We start from the raw sequence: 25510 nt of genomic DNA, 5'->3' as shown, positions 1-25510 counted from the left end.
AGGGGCTTTACTTTTTATTTTTAATATTATTGATAAATTTTGTTTAGTCGAAGCGATGTCTGCGTGTCTTCCCCCGCCTCCCCCATAAAACAGCGGGACAGAAAGTCCTGAAAACTCCAAAAGGGAAATATTTACTCAGAGGTCTATTCAAATTTGCTTAGTCTTTGACGTTCTCCTGTGTCGTACAAATCCCCCGTGCGGCAGAAGGCAGAAGTAGTTTGTCTTTATCCGGCCACCGTCTCGTCAGCGTTACGGAGTATTTTGTCCGCCTGCCGCCGCCGTCCCAGATATTAATCACGGAGTTCCAGGGACTAGGAACTTGTGATATGGGGGATCCGGCTGATGTTGCCGGCACCATGGAGTCACCGTTTAGCCCGGGACTCTCTCACAGGCTGGATGAAGATTGGGGTGAGTGGGATCTGAGAATGTACCAGGGTGGCTCGGGTTCGCGTCTACAGGTTTCTTCCTCCCTACTTCCGCCCACTCGTGGTGACAGGTGTGGACCAACCCTGCCTGGGGAGTGAGGCCCCTCGTCACTCCTGTTCGTGCCCCTGGAAGAGTCTAGGAGGATCGTTCGGCTTCTGTCCTGGCCACAGGGAGAGTAGAATATTGTCTAACTGGAGTTAACTGTCGTTTTTCACTGTTCCCGCTGGGGAAGTACCGGGTGGATCTTTTTGTGTGGCTAACACTGGACGTCGTTAGGAGGTTTAGGGCAAAATGGCTGGGACCGCCAAAAAGGCTACAAGCTATTTCCTGAGTGTGAAATGTGGGCGGTGAGCACAATGGAGTGGGTTTTTGTGTGTTTGGTGTATATGAGAGAATGTGGTTATATACAAGAAATCCTAATCTTACAGCTTTTAGTATTGGTTTAAGCCTGATGTCCATCTTGGCAGAAAAGCAAAACACCCAAGCACCTGACCTCGGGTCCCTGCTTAGCTACACCTAATACTTATGGTGTAATCCTGACTGCACTCCAGATGCAGCTCTTAATTTTCTTGTTAATGGATATTTTGTTTGGTTTTGGTGGTCAGGAAGGGTGGAATGGGATGAAGTGGAAATGAGAACGGAGAAGCTTTGTTATCTAAGTATTTAGAGGAGACTTTTATTCTCTTCTTGATTGCAAGATATAATAGTAATATTGTTCTTAAGTTCCAATATGAATTTGGGATTGTGTAGGTTCCCAAATGGGCCCCCTAGTGAGCCTACACCACTCATCAGCCTCGGAATTGGGGGGAACCCAGTTTATCTTTCTCCCTTGGATCAGCATTCTCAATAGCAGGAGTGGAAGGAATCCCAACTTTTTATTGAGCAAGGTCATTTAATTTTTTCAAGGGCAGATGTTCTCTAAAACTGTATTCTATTGGAGATTTATTTCAATCTTTGGGTAGATTTTTTAAGAGTTGCTGGAAAACTTAAGACTTTTCTATTCCCATTTTCCCAAGCCAAATACATTAGTGACAGTAACCATTTATTTAGCACTTTGTGTCAGGGACCCTGCCAAACTCTTGACATGAAGTATTTTGTTTAATCCTACCAACAGTCCAATAAGGTACTGTTCATTTTAGAGATGAGGAAACTGAGGCTAACAGAATTTGTGCTCAGATTCTTAGAGCTAGTTAGTGGCAGAAGAAGGATCAGACTAGGTTTTTCTACCTCCAAAGTCTGTACCCCTAGCGTCTACTCTATAATGCTTTCCTAACTCATGTCTACAGATTTTATTCGTCCTAAGATCCCTGGTTATTAATAAGACTACTTGAATGTATTGGGTAGTTATGATTTATTTTGTCAGCTGGTCAGCTATTATATTTTCATGACATTTCTTTTCTTTCTTTTATTTTCTTTTTTTTTTTTGAGATGGAGTTTCGCTTTTGTAGCCCAGGCTGGAGTGTAATGGCGCGATCTCGGCTCACCGCGACCTCCGCCTCTCGGGTTCGAGCGATTCTCTTGCCTCAGCCTCCTGAGTAGCTGGAATTACAGGCATGCACCACCACACCCGTCTAATTTTGTATTTTTAGTAGAGACAAGGTTTCTCCATGTTGGTCAGGCTGGTCTGGAACTCCGGACCTCAGGTGATCCGCCCACTTTGGCCTCCCAAAGTGCTGTGAGCCACTGTGCCCGGCCAGTGACATTTCTTAAACTCTAATTGTGGGACACTTCCTGGTAGCATTATTTTATGTCGTCTTCTGATACCCAGGCTGCATTTTCCAGACTTATCTGATCACTTGACTTAATGTTCTCTAACAGAGCGTTCAGTTCTTTGTAGTCAGTTCACTGACTCACTTCTATTGGGTATCCTGCCCTGCTCCTCCCTGAATGTGCCCATTTCCACTGTTTTCCAGGTTTCCCTTTTCAAACTGTTAACAGTCTTCTCTTCTTTGAAGACTTTAATTCCTTAGGTGTTCAGTAAGTAGGATAGATTTTGTTGGCAATAGAGTGAAACACTACCGTCTGCTAGTGTTTCATTCTGTGACAGTTGCTGTTTTGGATGTTCAAGTACTTCACTGATTTACTTGATTTTTTTTTGTTGTTGTTGCTTTTAGAGAGAGGGTCTCACTCTGTCGCCCAGGCTGGGGTGCAGTGATGCAATCATAGTTTACTGTGACCTGGAACTCCTGGGCTCAAGTGATACTTCCATCTCAGCCTCCTGAGTCGCTAGGACTACAGGTGCACGCCACCACCATGCCTGGTTAATTTTTAATTTTTGAATTTTTTGAAGAGACAAGGGTCTTGCTGTGTTGCCCAGACTGGTCTCCAACTGGCCTCAGTCATCCTGCCTCAACCTCCCAGGTGCTGGGATTACAGGCTCAAGCCACCATGTCTAGCCTTGATTTTTTTTTTAAATATTAGACACTATCTAGTTAAAATTAAAAAAATCAGATTCTGTAATTAGGATGTCCTGTGATTTTAACAACTGTAAATAATTTAAATAAAGTGATTAACTCAGAACAGCCTGTGAGGGATGTGCTTTCCTTTTTCTTTTTAACTTAGGTAGTGAAATTTAGAGCAAGGGTCTTCAAACATTTTCTGTAAAGGTTCAGATAGTAAATATTTTAGGCTTTGTGATTACATGGTCAACTGTTGCAACTACTCAAGTCTGCTCTGATAGTGCAGGAGCAGCCAGAGACAACATAAACAAGTGATCATGGCTGTGTTTCTATAAAGCTTTATAGACACTGAAATTTGAATTTCACATAATTATTTTAAATAATAAGCCTACTTTTTTAGTATAATTATAGATTTACACAATAATTGAGCAGATAGTACAAAGAGCCCATGTACTTCCCCTTCATCCCCAGCTTCCCCTATTGGTAACATCTTGCATTAGTGTGGTACATTGGTTACAATTGATGAGCCAGTATTGATATATTATTATTAACTAAGCCCATCATTTAAAGTTCACTCTGTTGTACATTCTATGGCAGGGATCCCCAGCCTTTTGGCACCAGGGACTGGTTTCTTGGAAGATAATTTTTCCACAGGGAGTGGGGACGGGGAGGCACAGGAAATGTTTTCGGGATGATTCAAGTGCATTACATTTATTGTGCACTTTATTTGTATTGTTATTACACTGTAATATATAATGAAATAATTATATAACTCAACATAATATAGAATTAGTGGGAGCCCTGAGCTTGTTTTCATGCAACTAGATGGTCTCATCTGGGGGTGATGGGAGGCAGTGATTAGATCGTCAGGTGTTAGTTTCTCATAAGGAGCGTGCAATCTAGATCCCTCACATGTGCAGTTCACAATAGGGTTCGTACTCCTATGAGAATCTAGTGCTGCTGCTGATCTGACAGGTCGTGGAGCTCAGGCGGTAATGCAATGATGGGGAGTGGCTGTAAATACAGATTAAGCTTCACTCACTCACCCACCTGCTGCTCACCTCCTGCTGTGCGGCCTGGTTCCCAACAGGGTTGGGAACCGCTGTTCTATGGCTTTTGACAAAGGTATAATGACATGTATCCATAATTACAGTATCATACAGAATAGTTTCACTGCCCTAAAAAGGCCCTATGCTCTACCTATTTTTTCCTCCTTCCTCTTCCCTACCTCTGGTCAGGTAACCACTGATCTTTTCACTGTCTCCACAGTTTTGCCTTTTGCAGAATGTCATATAGTTGGAATCATACAGTATGTAGCATTTTTGAATTGGCTTCTTTCACTTAGCAATATGCACTTAAGGTCCCTCCATGTCTTTTCATGGCTTGATAGCTCATTTCTTCTTAGCACTAAATAGTATTACAAAAATACTATTTACAGTATTACAAAAAATAGTATGTATGTTCTATAGCCTATTAGTCTGCCTAGGCTGCCATAAGACAACACCACAGACTGAGTGGTTTAAACAACGGAAATTTATTTTCTCACAGTTCTGGAGGTTAGAGTTCAAGATCCAGATGGCCACATGTTCAGGTTCTGGTTAGGGCCCTCTTCCTGGCTTGCACATGACTGCCTTCTTCTTGTGTCCTCACATGGCATTGAGAGAGAGAATCTTCTTCTTCTTATAAGGCCACAGTCCTATCAGATTAGTGCCCCACTTTAATGACCTCATTTAACCTTAATTACCTCCTAAAGACTGTATCTCTCGATATAGTAATATTTGGGGTTAGGGCTTCAACATACGAATTTTGGAGGACACAGTTTAGTCCATAAATTCACAGTTTGCTTATCCACTTACCTACTGAAGCACATCTTGGTTGCTATCAACTTTTGGCAATTATATATAAAACTGCTGAAAACATTTGTATGCAGGTTTTTGTGTGGACATGCATTTTCAAATTGTTTGGGTAAATATCAATGAACACAATTGCTGGATTGTGTGGTAAGAACATGTTTTTTGTTTGTTTTGTAAGAAATTGCCAAACTGTCTTCCAAAGTGGCTATACCGTTTTGCATTCCCACTAGCAATGAATGAGCATTTCTGATGCTCCACATCCTTGCTAACATTTGGTGTTGCCAGTACTTTGGATTTTAGTCATTCTAATAGGTGTGTAGTGGTATCTTGTTTTAATTTGCAGTATCCTGATGACATATGCTGTTGAGCATCTTTTCATATGCTTATTTGCCATCTGTATGTTTTACCCTCCTCTCTTCTTCTCTCTTCTCTTTTACTCTTGCTTGAATTTGTGCAAAAGCTGCTTTATTCTGCTTTCTTCTTTCTTCCCTCCTCTTCCTCCTTTCTCCTTTCTCCTTTTTCCTTCTTCTTCTTCTGTCAGCTGTACTTAAGATATGTGTATCAAGATCAGAAGCTTCCACCTGCCACTGTGGTTTCTTTTATGTCTTCAGTCTCATCTGTGAAGGTTCTCTTGGCTTTCTAGCACTAAACCAAAATCTGGTGCTCCTGGATGACACAACTTCCCTTAATGCCCCGGTGAACGGTTGCTAATTTTATTCTCAAAACCTCTTCACCATAGGGCCTCTGATGGTGGGATAGGTGTCTCCATTGTCCTTCACTACTATTCTCCTTTCCTTCTCCCTAAAAATATCTAAGTTTAAATCTCATTTTGTCACAATATCCCATCCTCTACCTCTCCTGTTTCCTGGATCACTCTCTTTCACCTTTTTTGTTTTTTTGAGACAGAGTCTGGCTCTGTCCCCCAGGCTGGAGTGCAGTGGCACCATCTCGGCTCACTGCAAGCTCTGCCTCCCGGGTTCACGCCATTCTCCTGCCTCAGCCTCCCGAGTAGCTGGGACTACAGGCGCCCGCCACCACGCCCTGCTAATTTTTTTGTATTTTTAGTAGAGACAGGGTTTCACTATGTTGGCCAGGATGGTCTCGAACTCCTGACCTCGTGATCCGCCCACCTCGGCCTCCCAAAGTGCTAGGATTACAGGCTTGAGCCACCATGCCCGGCCCCACTTTTTTTTTTTCTTTTGGAGATGGGGTCTTGTTCTCTTGCCCAGGTTGGAGCTGGAGTATGCAGTGGAGCAATCACAGCTCACTGTATCCTCAGACACCTGGGGTCAAAGGATCCTCCTGCCTCAGCCTCCCGAGTAGCTGGGACTACAGACACATGCCACCATGCCTGGCTTCTTTTTGACTTTTTGAAAAAATTTTGTCACTAGCTTACTGTTACTTTCTTCACCATCACTTCCATCATGATTCTTGGATGATTTCAGTATCCTTAGAGAAGATCCTTTGGATGCACTGACCTCTCATTTTCTGGACCTCCTCTTTATCACTGATCTTACCTTTTACCCAGTCTCGGCCATTTGCTTTCCTGACATAAGCCTAAGTCTTGTCACTACCAATAACATCTCACTTTCAAACATCCTGCTCTGACTGCCTTCACCTGTTTTACCAGCTTACTCCCTTTAGTATTCCAGTTTCAATAGTTGTTCAGTCCTTCTGAGATTTTGCCATGTTTCCAGCGTCTCTCATTACCTTCAGTTCATCACGTCCCTCTTACCCAGTTTAAATACCATGGACAATCATTGTCACCATTTCCTTCCTTTCACCTTTCATATCCGTGTCTGTCTCTTGTCTGGTAGGTTTCTGTTGGGTAAATCTATTAGTTAAATGCAGTTTTGCCCACTTCATGCCTGTCCTAGTATAGCTGAATCGGCTGAAGAAAACACTTCGACTGTCCTGACTGGTCTCAATTTAAGTGTTGCCAGACCTATCATATTTCCTTGGTCCTCTCACTGTCCCATTCTGATGATTGCTTTATAAAGTTTCTTCTATCTTCAAACCTCCAACATCTCTCCCATCCTTTGAATCAGAAGAGAGCTTCTACAGTCTCCCACTACCTCATTTACCCACCTACCAACATGTTTGCTTTCTCTTTTGTTGCTGAGAATGAGTGGCTTCTTGCTCCTAGCTAGAGCCAATCCTTCCATATTTGCTTTAGATTCTTCCTGTTTTGTTCAAGAATATTGCTCAAGCTATTCTTCTTCCTGTTTCCTGCATCAGCGTTTCCCCTCTCTACTAGATCATCTCTGTCAGTAAATGAACATGTTATTTCTCCTAGAAGTACTGTTTCTATATCTAGATAGTACTCTATCTAGAGTAAAAAAAAAAAAAACAAAAAAACAAAACCAACAAACTCAAAACTCTCTTCAGATGTTACTTCCCCTCTTGCTGTTACTGCATTTCTCTACTGTATGTTACAGCAGAATTCCTTTTAAAAAATGTCCATGTTCACTGACTCTAGTTTTTTATTTCTCCTTGTCTCTTGAACCGTCCAGTCAGGTGCCACCACTCCACTGAAACTGCTGGTTTTTTTTTTTTTTTTTTTTTTTTTTTTTTTTTTGAGACAGAGTCTTGCTCTGTTGCCCAGACTAGAGTGCAATGTGCAATGGCACGATCTTGGCTCACTGTAACCTCCACCTCCTGGATTCAAGAGATTCCCGCCTCAGCTTCCCGAGTAGCTGGGATTACAGGCGCCTGCCACCATGCCCGGCTACTTTTTGTATTTTTTTTTTGAGATGGAGTCTCTCTCTGTCACCCAGGCTGGAGTGCAGTGGCTCACTCAGCTCACTGCATGCTCTGCCTCCCAGGTTCACACCATTCTCCTGCCTCAGCCTCCTGAGTAGCTGGGACTACAGACACCTGCCACCACGCCTGGCTAATTTTTTTTTTTTTTGTATTTTTAGTAGAGACGGGGTTTCACCGTGTTAGCCAGGATGGTCTTGATCTCCTGATCTCATGATCCGCCCACCCACCTCGGCCTCCCGAAATGCTGAGATTACAGGCGTGAGCCACTAATTTTTGCATTTTTAGTAGAGACGGGGTTTCACCATGCTGGCCAGGCTGGTCTCAAACTCCCGACCTCAGGTGATCCACCCACCTCGGCCTTCCAAAGTGCTGGGATTACAGGCGTGAACCATCATGCCTGGCCTGAAACTGCTGTTTGTAAGGGCACTACTGATTTCCACATTGCTAAACCCAGTGACTGTGTCTCATCTTATTACACTTATAAGGAGTAAATGAATAAATAAATGGGCAAGGTGGAGGTGAGGTGGGAAAGTTTGTTGAGTACACTAAAAATAATAACTACCATCATTTACTGCTGTTGAGGGAAATCTAATAGTGTGGGACTGGTGCAAAGGATATAGAAATAGGTGATAGGTTTTAGAGATACTTTGGGGTAACTAATGCTAACAGTTTCTTATGGATTCTTTTGGAATGTTCTATAAATATACGAGTATATTTATCAACCCACCTTCAGTTATTTTTTTAACCACAGAAAAGTCGAAAGATCAGTACACTGATAAACCTCCGTTTTCCTTATCTAGATTTACCAACTGTTAACATCCTGCCACATTCACTTTATATCTTAATATTACCCACAGTTTCCTCCTCTTTCACATCTGAAAGTGGGCTGCAGATAATATGAAACTCCTGAACACTTCACCATGTATTTCCTAAGAATGAGGAAATATTTATTTTTAAAAAGCATCAATTCATTTTAATATACTTTATACTTCAAAGCTAACATCACAGGGTTCTTTTTCACCTTCTTGCACCATGTGCTTGTATTTCTCTTCTGCCGCTATGAGAATCCTGATTCCCAATAACATCCTTTGGTTTTATAGGCTCACTTTAGCAGCTGTGTTGGAAATAGACTGAAAGAGGGGCAAGGGCAGAAGCAGGGAGACATTTTGGAAGCTGCTATAGCAATCCCCATGAGTTACAATAGTAGCAGTGGAGTAATGAGAAGTAGTTGGATTATGGATATGTATACACACACACACACACACGCATATACACACGTATATATACATACATTTTAAAATTTTGAAATAGTTTGAAATCTATAGAAAAGTTGTAAGAACAGTGCAAAGAACTCTTGCATGCCCTTTACACAGACTCCTCAGTTGTTAAATTTTACTGCATTTACTCCATTTCTCTCTTTCTCCCTTTCAAGAGAGAGAGATGTGTTGACCCATCACCTTTAAATACTATAGTGTATACTCTCTATCCTCCTACCCCCCAAAACAAGGCCATGTTCCTGTATTACTACCCTATATTTCTTTCAGTCAGGAGATAAACATTGATACAACACTGTCATCCAATTCAAAGACACCATTCAAAGTTTGCCGTCTGTTTCAATAATGATTTGCTTTTCTAGTCTAGGATTTTACTTGTAAACACTCATTGCTTTTACTTATCATGTTCTCATCAGTGTCCTTTAATCTGGAACAGTTCTTTAGTCTTTTCCTGTCTGTAATGTCCTTGACAGTCTTAAAGAGTGCAAGTCTTTTATTCTGCAAGATGATCCTAAACCACTAAGGGGTTCCTTGGAGAAATGACCAATTCCAGGGCTGGGAAAGTGCAGGGAAAGTGCAAAATAAGCCTGGAAAATCTTGGGCCAGAAATTCTCAGCAAATGAACATGTTAAAAAGAACAAAGGCCCCAATATGAATGAACTCCCAGTGGTCAAATCTGGGAAAATTTGAGCATCAGAATAAAATGAGGGTATACATTATAGTATAAATACTATGAGATGTTCCTATGCCATCGTATCATCCTATGATACATTCACATGATGACTTGTTCAAGTTGGTATCTTCCAGGTTTCACCACTGTAAAGCCACTGCTTCCCATTTTGTATTTTATTGCTATTTTGGGGGAGATAATCTGACATGACACCAATATTCTTTTCTTGTTAAACCTCTAACCAGGAGCCCTAGCCTCATTAATAACCCCAGTCTATATCAGTTACTACTCTAATGGTTGCCAAATGATAACTATCTAACTCCATCATTCTGTCTATCATTGTCATTGTTGATTGACATTGCAGTATAAGAACCAACCTTCTTTCCTTCCTTGCTTCCTTCCTTGCTTCCTTCCTTCGTTCCTTCCTTCCTTCCTTCCACGATGAACTCATTGATTCCTTTTTTATTTGGTGGTTGGTAAACCGCTACTCTCATTTTATTCTGATGCTCAGATTTTCCCAGATTCGACCACTGAGAATTCATTCATATTGAGGCCTTTGTTCTTTTTGACATGTTCCTGTCATTTGCTGAGAATTTCTGGCACAACAAGATTTCCAGGCTTATTTTGCACTTTCCTTGCTGCAGCCCTGGAATTGGTTATTTCTCCAAGGAACCCCTTAGTGGACTTCTGTTTGGTGGAAGATGGTATTTAGTATCCAAGATCTGGTTACCCAGTATTTTCATTGCTACTGGGATGTCATTGCTTCTAGGACCTCTTAGCAGACAGAACTAGGAAATATATATACATTTATATATATATGTGTGCATGTGTATATATGTATATATGCATAATACAAACATCTGTATATGTGTGTACATGTATATATTTCTATAGCTATCTGTATGTGTTATATTTTAAATGAGTTTATTTACTAATACTTCTAGTTCTAATCCAATATCTTAGGATTCTTTTAGTCTCCTGACTCTTTCCATGCTCTTAAATCCTTTCTCAGACTGAGAAATCTGACTCCAATTATTTTAGTAAAAGGCAAAAGATTCATTCGTTCTGAAGAGAAACCAGAGCATTCTAATAATTTTAGATATATTCAACCATTTGCTCAGTCACCTAACATATTTGTTCAGTATGACCACTCTCCTAACCACTCAGGCTGCCTTTTCCATCTGCTACTCCATTCCCCCTCCCACTGGGCTGGGGCATGCTGGCACCTTTGCTGGGCAATAGTCTCTCCCACACCATCCTATTTCCTTGGATATGAGGCACATTGCTGGAGATGACTGTGCACAAAACCCCATGACCTTTGTTGCCCTGCTTCTTTGGAAGCTGACATCTCTGTGTTGGGAGGGGTAGGGAAGAAAAGGAAGGTTGGGAAGGGAAGGGAAGGAAGAATGGGAGGAAAGGTAGGAAGCCACATTACAGATACATATTTTGAGGACAGAGCTGACAGAATTTTCTGGTAGATTGAATATGGAGAGTGAGGAAGAGAAGTAAATAATTAAGTAATAATGATCCCAAGGTTTTTGGCCTGAGCAACTGGGAAAATCCAATTGTCGTTAACTGAGATGAGGACAAAGCAGTAGGAGGTTTGGTGGGGTTGATGAGGAGCTCATTTTGGATATGTTAGGTTTGACGTGCCTTTTAAACATCTAAGAGGAGATGTCATACTCACTGTACATGCATCTTGAAGTGTGGGTTGGAGATGTATATTTGGAAATCCTTGGCATATAGATTTTATTTAAAGCTGTGAGCTCAGCTGAGATTACCAAGGAAGTAAGATAGAAACGTTTATGCTGAGCCCAGGGACAATTTTGTGTTAGGGAGATGAGGAAGAACGAGCAAGGTGAGGTCAACCACTGAGGTGGGAGGAAAACCGGGTAAGTGTGATATTTTGGAAGTCAAGTGAAGAAAATGCTTCAGTTAAAATGAAAGGATCAACTATGTTAATGCTGTTGATAGGTCAAGTAAGATGAGGACTATGAGTTTACCATTGAATTTAGCAATATGGAAGTCACTGGGGACATTAATAATTATGTGTATGTGGAGCGGGGAGCTTGACTGGAGCAGGTTCAGAACGAATGGGAGGAAAGAAATGAGAGAGCCAGATAGAGAACTCTTTAAAGGAGTTTCAGCCTATATATAAGCCACAGTCCTCTGCTTACATGTTTGTTGGCTCTGCACCTGAGTAGTCTTTTCTGAGAGTCATGTGAGTAACCTTTTGTTATTACTACATATACTTTTTTTTTTTTTGAGATGGAGTCTCGCTCTGTCGCCCAGGCTGGAGTGCAGTGGCGCAATCTCGGCTCACTGTAAGCTCCGCCTCCTGGGTTCACGCCATTCTCCTGCCTCAGCCTCTCCGAGTAGCTGGGACTACAGGTGCCTGCCACCACGCCCGGCTAATTTTTTGTATTTTTAGTAGAGACGGGGTTTCACCGTGGTCTCGATCTCCTGACCTCGTGATTTGCCTGCCTCGGCCTCCCAAAGTGCTGGGATTACAAGCGTGAGCCACCGCGCCTGGCCTACGTATACATTTTTTTGCTAAATACTATTTTGTCTTAGGCCATGAAATGTTACTGTAATTGGTTAAGTTAATAACAGACTGACGGTGTAGTTCCTACACTTGTGCACTGAGGAAATCATCAGAGCAGTTTCAGCGGCATAAAATAGGTAGAGAGTACAAAGGAAGACCTAGTTTTGAAAAACTCTTCAAGGTGCTTAAAGTTTTGAAAGTGTCAGAGAAAATAGGAACTTCATAGATTCTATGGTGAGCAGCCTTCTTGGGCCTTGGTCAACACCTTGACCTTTCTCTACAAAAACTTTTCAGTATAGCATATTGAAGAATGTTTTCTGTATCCACATATTTCTTGATTTATAATGAAACCTCATTAGGAAATTGGAATATAGTTGGATTTGCTGAAATGAATTTGATGGTTCAGATGAATGAATCCTTTATTGTCTAGATAGAAAATTGGTTGCACCCTTAACTTAAGGCATGGATAACAAATACGCAGTGTATATATACTTTCCACAGCCCTCTCCTATTGCTTATGAACCATGTCTACTTTCCACAGTTGTCTCCTATTGCTTATGAACCACATTAACTTTTCATGCTGAACCCAGATGTAGCATCAGAATTCTTGTTAGTAATGTTCCATAAAGCCACTACCAATTTGTCTTACATGACATATGACATAAAACCTTTTTTGATCCCTGGTGTAAGAATTCAGTTCACAAGATAAAAATTATGCAGAAAACAACACATAAATTGGAAATGAGCTTTGAATTGTTTATTCACGTTACTAGAGTTTACCAATAATGGTAATGGCTAATGAAAAACCTTAATAGAGGTGACATAGGGATACAGTGCTTGTTTCTTTGTCAAATAATTGAATGGACAGTTCATTTCTATTCTTTTCCTTTGTCCAAAGATTCTGCCCTCTTTGCTGAACTTGGTTATTTCACAGACACTGATGAGCTGCAATTGGAAGCAGCAAATGAGACGTATGTAAGTATTTACTAAGGTTGAATAATGTGATATTTAGTCTTTAGAAAATTAGTATGAAAGTTAGTAGCCATTTTATAGTCAGTAAATGTAGGACAGTAGAAATTGCATTGGTCTTGGTGTGAGACTTATATTCTAGGCCCACCTTTGGCCCTAGGGATGGGTGACTTTGGAAAAATCAGTAATCTGCCTACCTGGTTTTTACAGATACTTTGCTACATAAGGGAATTGGCAGGTGACTTTGGAAAAGTCACTAACCTGCCTACTTCTTGGTTTTTACAGATTCTTTGCTTTTAAAAAGGAAGTTCTGCTTCCAAGCAGAACTTACCAACTTCCTTTTTAAAAGTTGTGTATTCGTGTAGAAAGCTCTGAAAAGTAGGTATATCCTTACCTTTGATTGGTTAGAGGTCTGTGTGAAAACTATTATGACACTGAGTCCCCAAGAATATCTTAGATTTTCTTTTCTTGATTAGTACATATAAAACTCTTTGCCCTATAGAAATTTGATTTTGTCGTATTCTTTAATGGATGAGGTGCTGTTTTCCTTAAGAAGTAATTTAAGTGAACAGAGTAATTTGTCAATCAGGTTGAATATCACATCATTTTAAGCTCTTATTAACTTGAGTACAAAATATGTAAAGATTGCTTAGTGAGTTTCAGATATTTCTTAAACAATGATTTAGCAGTTGTTTTACCATTAATCGACAGAAGAGAATGAAGGACATGATATATTTTAAAAAATCAGTACATGGGATTTTAATGGTTTCATTTACTCCATGAGATACTTTAGAATGTGGCCCATTGATTAAATTGCCTTTTAATATTGGCTATTTGAATAAGCAACTGATACTCATATTTCATAACATCTAGAATCCTAAAAGAAAGTGTTTCTTTTAAACTATGTCAAGAAGCTGTGTGCTCGATTGGAAAGATTAAGGGAAATATATTCCTGATTTTACAACTAACATTCTATTATTTTATGCAAATCATTCAATCTTTCAGTTCCTTAGTTTTTCTAGTATGACATGAAGGGATTGAATCTCTGAGAGCTCTCATGTCATTCTTCTTCCAAACGGCAGTAGAATTTCCCATGCTAAATCACTGAAGAGCTAGAGTATATAAGTGCCAGTATGCTTCATTTTGCATAAACTGGGCCTGTTAAATTTCTGATGAGATAAAATCTTTATGCTGTAGAAGGTGTTTGACTTATTTGGCTGAAGATTGAGTCAGAAGTTTCCTGAAGTAGATCATGCCCTTATTTAAAAGTATTACTGGCACTCAGGCAAGCAACATTGGTAACTTTACTTAGATTAAGGAAGTTTAAGGATTTTTTGGTTGCTAAACAAGGCTGCTTAATTTTTTTTTTTTTTTTTTTTTTTTAAGACGGAGTCTCACTCTGTTGCCCAGGCTGGACTGCAGTGGTGTGATCTCGGCTCACTGCAACCTCTGCCTCCCAGGTTCAAGCAATTCTCATGTCTCAGCCTCCTGAATAGCTGGGACTACAGGTGCATGCTACCACGCCTGGCTAATTTTTGTATTTTTAGTGGAGACAGGGTTTCACTACATTGGCCAGGCTAGTCTCGAACTCCTGAGCTCAAGTGGTCCACCCACCTTGGCCTCCCAAAGTGCTGGGATTACAGGCATGAGCCACCACACCTGGCCAAGGCTGCTTAATTTTTTGATGTGAAGATCCAAATAAGAGAAAAAAGTGAAGGAGATTGATTTTTTAAAAAATGGTTCTTTTATTATTTAAATACTTTTTTTTCATGTTCACTTTCACATGTTCTCTTTATGTACCTTGTACTAATACTTACTCAGTTATGGGCATCATAAGAAAATAGTTTCCCTTCTGTGTTTCTGTTATATTCTCAATAAAAATGAACCATATAGTAGTCATTTTGAAATGATAATATTCTTCTAGAAATTGTTAACAAATGGTCGTTACCAATTACTAGATACATTTTTACTTTTTTTGCCTGAGGTGTATTTTTTTTTTCTTTTTTGAGATGGAGTCTTGCTCTGTCGCCCAGGCTGGAGTGCAGTGGCGCAGTCTGGGCTCACTGCAAGCTCCGCCTCTTGGGTTCACACCATTCTCCCGCCTCAGCCTCCCGAGTAGCTGGGACTACAGGCGCCCGCCACCCCGCCTGGCTAATTTTTTGTATTTTTAGTAGAGATGGGGTTTCACCATGTTAGCCAGGATGGTCTCGATCTCCTGACCTCGTGATCCACCTGCCTCGGCCTCCCAAAGTGCTGGGATTACAGGCGTGAGCCACCGCGCCCGGCCGAGGTGTATTTTATTGTTGCTGGTTTTTTTTTTTTTTTTTTTTTTTTTTGTTGTTGTTGTTTTGTTTTGTTTTTTTGACAGGGTCTGGCTCTGTCTCCCAGGCTGGAGTGCAGTGGCATGATCTTGGCTCATTGCAGCCTCCATCTTTTGGGCTCAAGCAGTCTTCCCACCCCAGCCTCCAGAATAGCTGGGACCATAGGTGCATGCCACTATGCCCAGCTAGTGTTTGTTTTTTTTTTTAGGTAGAGATGGGTTTTGCCGTGTTGCCCAGGCTGGTCTTGAACCCCTGGGCTCAAGCAATCCTATTGTTGCTGTTTTATCATCTGTGACATTAAGTTAATATTTACTGCCTTTTGACTTTATTGCATTATTTATTAAGTCTACTTCTCTTTTTGTCTCTGTGACTCCAGACACTTAATTTAAAATAGTACTGTTTGGTACTAACTTGATCTCAGACTTACATGAGGACTCTGAAATTATGTGACACTTCTTTATTCATGTATATAGTATAAGGTGGTTATCTGGATGACCCAGAATATGCTTATATTTCGGTTAGAAAAACCACCTAAATGAAAAGAACTTAATGGAGCCTTTAAGAAGTTTGCTGGCCCCTGTTTTAGAAAATCAGTTTTATTTTATAGGATTAAAAAGTGGTGTTTTTTTTGATTCGTAAAAGTTTTAGAAATGTAAGAAGTATAGAACAGTAGAAAAAAAAGAAAATTACTCAGTGATTCATAAAAGTTTTAGAAATTTAGGAAGTATAGAACAGTAGGAAAAAAAAGAAAATTACTCAGTGGTAACTACCCTCTTTATGATTCTTGCCTGCCTTTTGGATATATCTATATTTCTATTGTATATAGAGATTATATGATGAATAGCATTTGCTTTGTCTTGTTTTTCTTTTATTTATTTATTTATTTTTGAGACGGAGTTTTCGCTCTTGTCGCCCAGGCTGGAATGCAATGGCGCGATCTCGGCTCACCGCAACCTCTGCCTCCTGAGTTCAAGTGATTCTCCTGCCTCAGCCTCCCGAGTAACTAGGATTACAGGCATGCGCCTCCACGCCCAGCTAATTTTGTATTTTTAGTAGAGACGAGGTTTCTCCATGTTGGTCAGGCTGGTCTCGAACTCCTGACCTCAGGTGATCCACCCGCCTCGGCCTCCCAAAGTGCTAGGATTACAGGCATGAGCCACCGCGCTCGGCAGTCTTGTTTTTCTTAATGGCAATGGGAAAATGTATTTTGCTGGATTTCCCTTAAGATAAAAGACACATTTTTGACTCCTGTAATGGTCATTCTCATAGAAAAGAATGAAACCAACTAAATGTTTTAAATACTGAATCCCTTACCTCTTTCCTAGTTGTTGCTGCTGTGCTTCTAGTAACTGAATTGATTTTATCTCTAGGCTATCCAAGATGTATTCTCATACAAGACTGACTTAGAATATTCTTTTTACTAGGTTGGCTAATAACAGTTAAATTATTTGTGGCAAATTTTATTGTGCCAAATTATTGTGCCAAATTGTGTCTCACAGTTTGATTTTAAGATGTGTATTCTTTTAATATTCTTTTGCTGATTTGAAACCTACAGGAAAACAATTTTGATCATCTTGATTTTGATTTGGATTTGATGCCTTGGGAGTCAGACATTTGGGACATCAACAACCAAATCTGTACAGGTAATTATGTGTTTCACTGGTAAAAGTTTTAAAAAGATCAATTTTATTTTGTAGTTTGGTTATACTCAAAATTAGGTGGTGTTATTGGGCTATATTGGTAGGTTAAAAGATTCCTGGTGTTATGCATTCTACTTCTGGTATGGCAATTATGTAAACAAATTTCTTGCCAAAAATGGATATGAGGAGTTTCATAGTTATGTTTCAGTAGTGTAATGAATGAATAGTTCATATCAGAAATAGAAATAGTGATTTTGAATTATGAATAATGTCTCTGTATAAGATTAACCTGAGAACCAGACAGGGCTTAGGGAATCAAAGGGAAGAGCCTGGGTTACCAGAACCTAGGAACTTGGTGGAGGAGTCCCATGCATTTAATACATGTACTTCTAAGAAGGGGCAGCACTTGGCTGATACTAATATCTTTAAGGGGGCCTGATGAGGTCGGGGTTGAGTATACTGAAAGAAGCCAGAACCTGGAGCAAATTGCCAGTGCTGGGGTACAGCTGATGGTAGAATGAAGAAAATCCCGTCTCCTCCCTTCTAGCTTCTTCTAGTATCCCCTATTGACAGGACCTAAAAGGATGCCAGCTGGGAATAATTTGTATCACCGATTATAGAAAGTGGACTTAGTGCTGAGAGACAATGAATAAATAACCAGCACATTCTCCTATCTAAATTCCTCCCTACCCCTGCACTACCTGTTCCTCTTCATTTTTTTTTATTAATTTTTTTTGCACACAAAAACAATAAACATTTTCTAAAAATACATACAAACAAAAAGATGCGTATCAAACATATTAGGAAGGTTGCACATGGGAAGACGGGGAATAGAAATGGGGAGTGGGAATCAAAATAAATGAGAGAGGGACTTTATATGGATCAGTGATAATAACTCAATCCTCTATTTGACGAAGAAGGAGAAGGAAGAGGAAGAAAAAGAAAGTGGGATAAAGGATCAGAAAGGGAGGAAAATAGAAAAAATTAGACTATGACTCCAGGATAGACCTGTTTTGTTGTCACTGAGTTGGTTGGTTGGTTTGTCTGTTGTATTTTTCATATGTCTCGCCATGTTGGCCAGACTGGTCTCGAACTCCTAGCCCGAAGTGATCAACCCGCCTCGGCCCCGCAGAGTGCCGGGACCACAGGCGTGAGCCACCACGTCCAGCCCCCAGACTGCTTCTGGCCTCCGTGGTATACCTCCCAGACGGGGCGGTCGGACAGAGGCGCTCCCCACATCCCAGACGGGGTGGCCAGGCAGAGGCGCTCCTCACTTCCCAGACGGGGCGGCCGGGCAGAGGCGCTCCTCACTTCCCAGACGGGGCGGCCGGGCAGAGGCGCTCCTCACTTCTTCCCGGACGGGGCGGCCGGGCAGAGGCGCTCCTCTCTTCCCAGATGAGGCGGCCGGGCAGAGGCGCTCCTCACTTCTTCCCGGACGGGGCGGCCGGGCAGAGGCGCTCCTCACTTCTTCCCGGACGGGGCGGCCGGGCAGAGGCGCTCCTCACTTCTTCCCGGACGGGGCGGCCGGGCAGAGGCGCTCCTCACTTCTTCCCGGACGGGGCGGCCGGGCAGAGGCGCTCCTCACTTCTTCCCGGACGGGGCGGCCGGGCAGAGGCGCTCCTCACTTCTTCCCGGACGGGGCGGCCGGGCAGAGGCGCTCCTCACTTCTTCCCGGACGGGGCGGCCGGGCAGAGGCGCTCCTCACTTCTTCCCGGACGGGGCGGCCGGGCAGAGGCGCTCCTCACTTCTTCCCGGACGGGGCGGCCGGGCAGAGGCGCTCCTCACTTCTTCCCGGACGGGGCGGCCGGGCAGAGGCGCTCCTCACTTCTTCCCGGACGGGGCGGCCGGGCAGAGGCGCTCCTCACTTCTTCCCGGACGGGGCGGCCGGGCAGAGTCGCTCCTCACCTCCCAGACGGTGTGGCCGGGCAGAGGCGCTCCTCACTTCTTCCCAGACAGGGCGGCCGGGCAGAGGCGCTCCTCACTTCCCAGACGATGGGTGGCCCGGCAGAGGCGCTCCTCACCTCCCAGACGATGGGTGGCCGGGCAGAGGTGCTCCTCACCTCCCAGATGATGGGGGGCCGGGCAGAGGTGCTCCTCACCTCCCAGACGGGGCGGCGGCCGGGCAGGGGCTGCAATCCCAGCACCCTGGTAGGCCAAGGCAGGCGGCTGGAAGGCGGAGGCTGCCGCGAGCCAAGACCACGCCACCGCACTCCAGCCCGGGCCACACGGAGCACCGAGTGAGCGAGACTCCGCCCGCAGTCCCAGCACTTCGGGAGGCCGAGGCGGGCAGAGCACTCGGGGTCAGGAGCCGGAGAGCAGTGTGGCCAACATGGCGAAACCACGGCTGCAGCCAAAGGAGGAAAAGCAGGCTGGCGAGCGCTGGCAGTCCCAGGCAGTCCGTGGTGCGGGGCAGCAGCGAGCCGAGTAGATTACATGCAGCCTGGGCCACAGAGGGAAAAGAAGAAAAAAGAAAGAAAGAAAGAGAGAGAGAGAGAGAGAAAGAAAGGAAAGAAAGAAAGAAAGAAAGGAAGGGAAAGAAAGAAAGAAAGAGAAAGAAAAGAAAGAAAGAGAAAGAAAGGAAAGAAAGAAAGAAAGGAGGGAGGGAGGGAAGGGTGTTCCTCTTCATTTTATGTATTTACTTATATTGCTTCATGCCTGTCTGCCTTCATAGAATGTGGGATACACAAAGTCAGTGTTCTGGTTTCATCGTTTGACAAACTACTCTAAATCATAGTTGCTTAAAGCAACAACCATTTTATTAGATTGCTAGAATCTGTGGGTCACGAATTTTGACTGGGTGCTCATGAATTTTGACCGGGTGCTCATGAATTTTGACCGGGTGCTCCAAGGATGGCTTGTCTCTGCTCCATGATGTCCAGACCACAACTGGGGAGATTTGAAGATTGTAGTAGCTTGACATTTGGGGGCTAGAATCATCTTGAGGTTTCTTCACTCATATGTGTGGCACCTGGAGTGGAATGACTTGAAGACTAGGACTACCAAATGGAGTGCCTGCGTAGGGCCTCTTTGTGTGGCGTGGTGTTCTCAGTCATGGTGGTCTCAGGGTAGTCAGACTTCAAAGGCTCCAAGTATGAGTGTTCCAGCACACAAAGCAGAGGCTGCATTTCCAGCTTCAGAATTCACATAGCATTACTTCTGTCTTCTTTTGATTGAAGGAGTCAAGCCCACCTAAATTCACAGGGAGGGGAAATCGACTCTACTTCTTGATGGGAAAGTGGCAAGATCACATTGTAGAAGATCATGAGGGAAGATCATGAAGGATGGTAGATATTGTATGGCTAATTTTGGGAAACACAGTCTGCCATCCCCACCCTATTCTATCTTTGACACCAAGGGATACTGCCTGGGCCATAGTTGCTCAGTACATTTTTATAGGATAAATTAATAGTTTAAAAGATATGAACTTTTTTATGAGTTTTATATTATCAAAAATGCTTTCCAAAATATTTCCTGTTTCTTTTTTTAATTAAGTTTTTGGGAATCTATAATATTTTGCATATGGTAAAATATTCAAAAGGTACAAAAATCTGTATAGTAGAAAAATGTCTCCTGCTTTTATTCCTCAGCCAACAAGTTCTGTTTTCCTGAGACAACCACTGTTACCAGTTTCTTCTGTTCACCCTTCCAGAGAATTAGTGCAGATGCAAGTGTACACATATATATATACACACACACAGACATACATATATATATATATATACAGCCCCCCTCCCCACATATATATATAATTTGTTACACAAGTGGAAACATACTAGATATATTGTTTTCTGCATCTTTCATTTTCACTCGTTATATTTTGGTGACCTTAGCTTCCATATCTGATTGAATTTTAAAAGTAGATTTTACCTTCTTTCTTGTTCATTTTATTATAAGTTTTTATTGTCCAGTGGGTAAAACCTTTCCTCCATGTTTTCCAGTTAAAGATATTAAGGCAGAACCTCAGCCACTTTCTCCAGCCTCCTCAAGTTATTCAGTCTCGTCTCCTCAATCAGTGGACTCTTATTCGTCAACTCAGCATGTTCCTGTGAGTAGCCAGTCTTTTACAATGATTTTGGTTATAATATGCTATCTGGAAAATATGTATATGGGGGAGGCAGTTAACATTTATTGAATACTACTGTGAGTTATATTGTCTCATTTAATGAGGGAACTGAGACTCAAGAAAGAGCCCTGTGGGAGCTAGAAAGTTGTTAATGCCTTTGGTTTTGCCCTCTTTCCCCTCTGTTCATGCCTCCATAATTTCATTGTTTCATTTGTTTCATTGCATTTTAACAGTATCCCGTATTTGTTTATTGGCTTACTGTCCTTTCTCCCTCCCTTTCTTTCTCCTCCCTATTAGGATGTACATTCTTTATATATGGACATAGAAGAATGTAAGATGGTCAGTTTTTATATCTCTTTAGTCACAGCATCTAGAATGATTGCCTTAGTTTGGGAATGCCTAGTGTTACCTTTTGAAGGGGCTGACGTTTTTATAGAACTCTGGTAGCTCTTTTAAGAACGCTTCTGCTCTGCGTCCAGACAAAAGCCCTGAGGCCAGGAAAAGGAAGTACCTGATTTAGGTACTTTTTAGAATGGGGAAAGGGAAAGTATAAGAATAAAAAAATCAAATAATATTTTAGTATATTATGTGTGCTATAAATTGTGGTATCTTTGTTCCTGCAGGCTCTACATTTAGTTACTAAATCCTGGTGGTTGTATGCACATATTAATTCAAGGATTTATCTTTTCTGCCCCTGCCAGGCCATCACCATCTCACCTGGATTAAGTCAATAGGATTTTAACTGGTCAGCCTTCCAACTTCTCAAACCTTTCTTAGCAGTGGAATCTTCAAAGAGAAATCTTTCAGTATCACAAGCTTTACTGTATCAGTCATTTGCTTAAAACTTTTTAGTAACTTCCCAGTCCTTACAAGGATGAAATTTAAATTTCCAGAGTACTAGGCTCTCCATGATCTGGCCCCCATTTACCTTTCCAGTCTCCTTTCTTGCTATCCCCTCCTACTTCCACATTCCCCTTAACTTGAGCCCAGTGAGAGTTCCTCTCTGAGAGCTGCTATGCACTCCACTCATTCAACCGCTGTGCCAGGCACTGTTCCAGATGCTGGCGGTGAACAGCAGCAGTGAGATCGCTGCTGTTACAGTTCTAGGTTTTTGCACATCCTCTTTCTTCTGCCTAGAATAGCCCCATTTTTTTCTTGTCTTGGAAAACTCATCCTTCAAGTCCCAGTTCAAAAATTACTTCCTTTATGAAGCTTTTCTCTGATTGCTACTATTGGTAGCTCTCTGAGGTCCCACAATTTCTCCAAATGATGTAATTTTTTAAAAAATTAATAATTACAAAAGGTAGCATACTATATACCCTGTCCTGTACCTTGCTTTTTTAGCTTAGCAGGATAACTCTAATTTCAGAGTATATAATTTTCTCATTATGCTACATAATGTTTCATTGCATGGCCTTATCATGCTTAATTCAGTGATTTCCTTATTGGTGAGTGTTTGTGTTGTTTTTAGTCTTTTCCAGACCCAATTAACCTGTACATAAGTCTTTTCCAGACTCAAATAGCCTATAGTAAATAACCTGATACATAAGTCACTTTATATTTTTGCCAGGATATTTTTGGGATATATTGCAAGAGGTGGGATTACTGACACCAGGGTAAATACACTTGAATTTTGCTAGATATTGCCAACTTTCTCTCTATAGGGGTTGTAAAATTTTACATCCTCATCAGCAGTATGTAAGAGGGCCTGTTTTCCCATCATCACTCCACAATAGGTTTTATTTTATATCTCTTTTATTATAAGTATGGTTAAATATCTATTCATATGTTTTATATGTTTAAGGCCTATTTGCATTTCTTTTTAAAAAATGAACTGTCATTTCAAATTTTTGTTCTTTTTTTTTTTTTTTTGAGATGAACTCTCTTGTCTACCAGGCTGGAGTGCAAGGGCATGATCTCAGCTCACTACAACCTCCGCTTCCTGGCTTCAAGCAATTCTCCTGCCTCAGCCTCCTGAGTACCTGGGATTACAGGCGCCTGCCACCACACCCGGCTAATTTTTGTATTTTTAGTAGAGACAGGGTTTCACCATGTTGGCCAGGCTGGTCTCGAACTCCTGACCTCAGGTTATCGACCCGCCTCAGCCTCCTAAAGTGCTTGGGATTACAGGCGTGAGCCACTGTGCCCGGCCTTTCGTTTTTTAATTGAATTGTATTGGTCTTTTTCTCTTTAATATTTTAGGTGCTTTATTATATATTGGGCATATTAGTCCTTAGTTTGTGAAATAAGCTGCAAATATTTTTTCCCCAATTTTTCTTTTGTCTCTTTGCTTTATTTCTGGTGTTTGTTTTTCCCCAGGTATACTGTTTTCTCTAGCCAAATTATTGATCTTTTCTTTAATTACTTTTTTGGTCACTCAAAGGAAGGTTTTCACCACTCAGAGGTTATAAAATAATTCACTCATATTTTTACTCTTGTTTTTTTGCTTATGTTAATTTTTTGTTTGGAACAATCTCAAATTCACAGAAGTGTTGTGAGTACATTGCAAATAACTTGTTTTTTCCTTATGCATTTGAGAGTAAGTTACTAGTCCGATGCTCTATCACTCCAATGCTTTAGTGTCTACTTCCTACAAGCACAGATATTTCTTAGCCATAATACAAGCACAAAATCGGGAAATAAACATTGATATGTTACTATAATCTAACCTTCAGCTCTCGTTTAAATTGTGCCAGATATCCCAGAGGTGTCCTTTAGACTATCAGAAGGACCCAGTTCAGAATCAAGCATTGCATATGGTTGTCTTGTCTTTTTAATCTTGTTCAGTATGAAACAGTTCTTCATTAATCCTTGACTTTCTTCACCTTCTCACTTTTGGGGATTAGGAGTTAGTTATTTTGAAGAGCATTTCTCAGTCGGATTTGTCTGATGTTTCTTTAGGATCATATTGAGGTTTTATATCTGTGGCAGGAATGTCACAGAAGTGCTGTCTGTGTCCAACTTTCGATGACCCAATTTTGATTTTTTCTAATACTGATTATGTTCACTTTGATCACTTCATAGATGTTATCTGGCAACCTATTCCATTGTGAAGTTGCTTTTTCTCTCTATGCCATACATATTTTGTGAGAAAGATACTTTAAGACTATGTAAAAATATCCTGTTCCTTATCACACTTTTTATTTGTTCACTTATTTGTTAATATTAGTATGGATTCATCGTTTCTTATTTTATTCAACAGATTATAATCCATTACTATAATTATTTATTCTAATTCTTACGTTGTCCTGGATTTGGCCAGTGGGGGTCCCTTCACACCAGCTCTTATGTTCTTTTAACATGTCTCCTTTGGGCTCTGATGTCCTTACACCAGGCTGTCTTCCATGTGCATGCCCTCGTCACTCTGCTGTGAGTCCTCATGCCAGGCCGCCTGCCATTTCAGTGCCCTCTCTACCCTTCTTGGACCCTGACATTCCACCAGGCTGCTTCTCTGCATGGATGGTGGTCTTGCTTTGCCCCATCTAGTGGCTTAGGATAAAATTATTCATGAAGGAATATTTTGTAAGTGACTATGAATAAGTATTTATCATGAGATATTATTTTTAGTGTTTAGATCTCTGATCCATTTGAAATTACCCTTGTGTATGATATGAGATACAAATCCAATTTTATGTTTTTCCAAATGACTATCAAAATGATTATTCTAGTGTCATTTATTAAAAAGTTCATCTGATTTCAATTATATGCATGTATTTTAAATTTATGTAAATGGTATTATAGTAGATATCTTTATATTATTTACTTTTAAAAATCAGCACAGTGTTTTTAAGGTAAATTCCTATTGCTCTATGTACATCAAATCTGTTGCATCTAACTCTGTACAACATTCAAGTATGCATTCACTACATTTTTACCTACACCATAATGAATATTTTAAAAAATGTTCCCTAGCGGACCCATGTGAGAAATCCTTTAGGATATATGCCTAGAATTGCTGGGTGGTAGAATGTGCAGGTATCTAATTTGACAAGTGCTTCCATATTGCTCTCCAGGATCATCATAGTACTCTGTGGGCTGGCAGCAGTGCCTGAGGATCCCTGTGACTTCTCTCCTGATACTTGGCATTGTCTGCCTTTTTAATTTTTACTCCATGGCACAATGTGTTTTATTGTCATTTGCTTTTATTTTGTTTTACTTTGTATTTCTTTGGTTATTGTCTTCAACATTTATTTACATTCTTATGAGCTTTTTGGACTTTTTTTTATTTTATACATTGTTTATTCCTGTCCTTTGCCAGTTTTTCTACTAAGTTGTTGTCTTGTTTATCTGCAGGAATTCTTCATATATTTGAAATAGTAAACTGTTGTTGGATTTAGACATTCAAATTGCCTATATCTTTTCCCTTTCTATTGTCTATTAACTTTGTAGTCTTTATTAAGTATAAATAGTTAATGTTCAATTACTCAGGCTTATCTTTTTTTTTTTCTTTTCCTTTATGGCTTATTTAAGAAGTCCTTCTATGCTTTTAGGGCACAAAGATATTCTGCATTTTCTTTTATTAACCATATGGTTTACCTTTCATATTTAGGTTTCTTAATACTCTTAGACTCCACTTTAATATGTGGT

General features: G+C 41.0%; 1 protein-coding gene across 2 annotated transcripts in view; it reads left to right on the top strand.

Annotated features, from left to right (window-relative positions):
- The first annotated feature begins 226 nt into the window (after positions 1–226).
- ATF6 (activating transcription factor 6) overlaps positions 227–25510 on the top strand; it is a 214357-nt gene continuing 189073 nt past the window's right edge. For both annotated transcript variants that reach the window (XM_030824056.1, XM_030824055.1), the window contains exons 1-4: positions 227–408; positions 12829–12905; positions 16776–16863; positions 20799–20905. In XM_030824056.1, the coding sequence (XP_030679916.1) occupies positions 327–408; positions 12829–12905; positions 16776–16863; positions 20799–20905 (354 nt within the window). In that variant the 5' untranslated portion in view covers positions 227–326. The remainder of the gene's footprint in view (positions 409–12828; positions 12906–16775; positions 16864–20798; positions 20906–25510) is intronic.

The sequence above is a fragment of the Nomascus leucogenys genome, chromosome 12 (assembly GCF_006542625.1).
Source record: "Nomascus leucogenys isolate Asia chromosome 12, Asia_NLE_v1, whole genome shotgun sequence".
Taxonomy (NCBI): Eukaryota; Metazoa; Chordata; class Mammalia; order Primates; family Hylobatidae; genus Nomascus; species Nomascus leucogenys.
The sequence above is the reverse complement of the archived record's forward strand: the minus strand, read 5'-3'. Positions and strand labels throughout refer to the sequence as shown.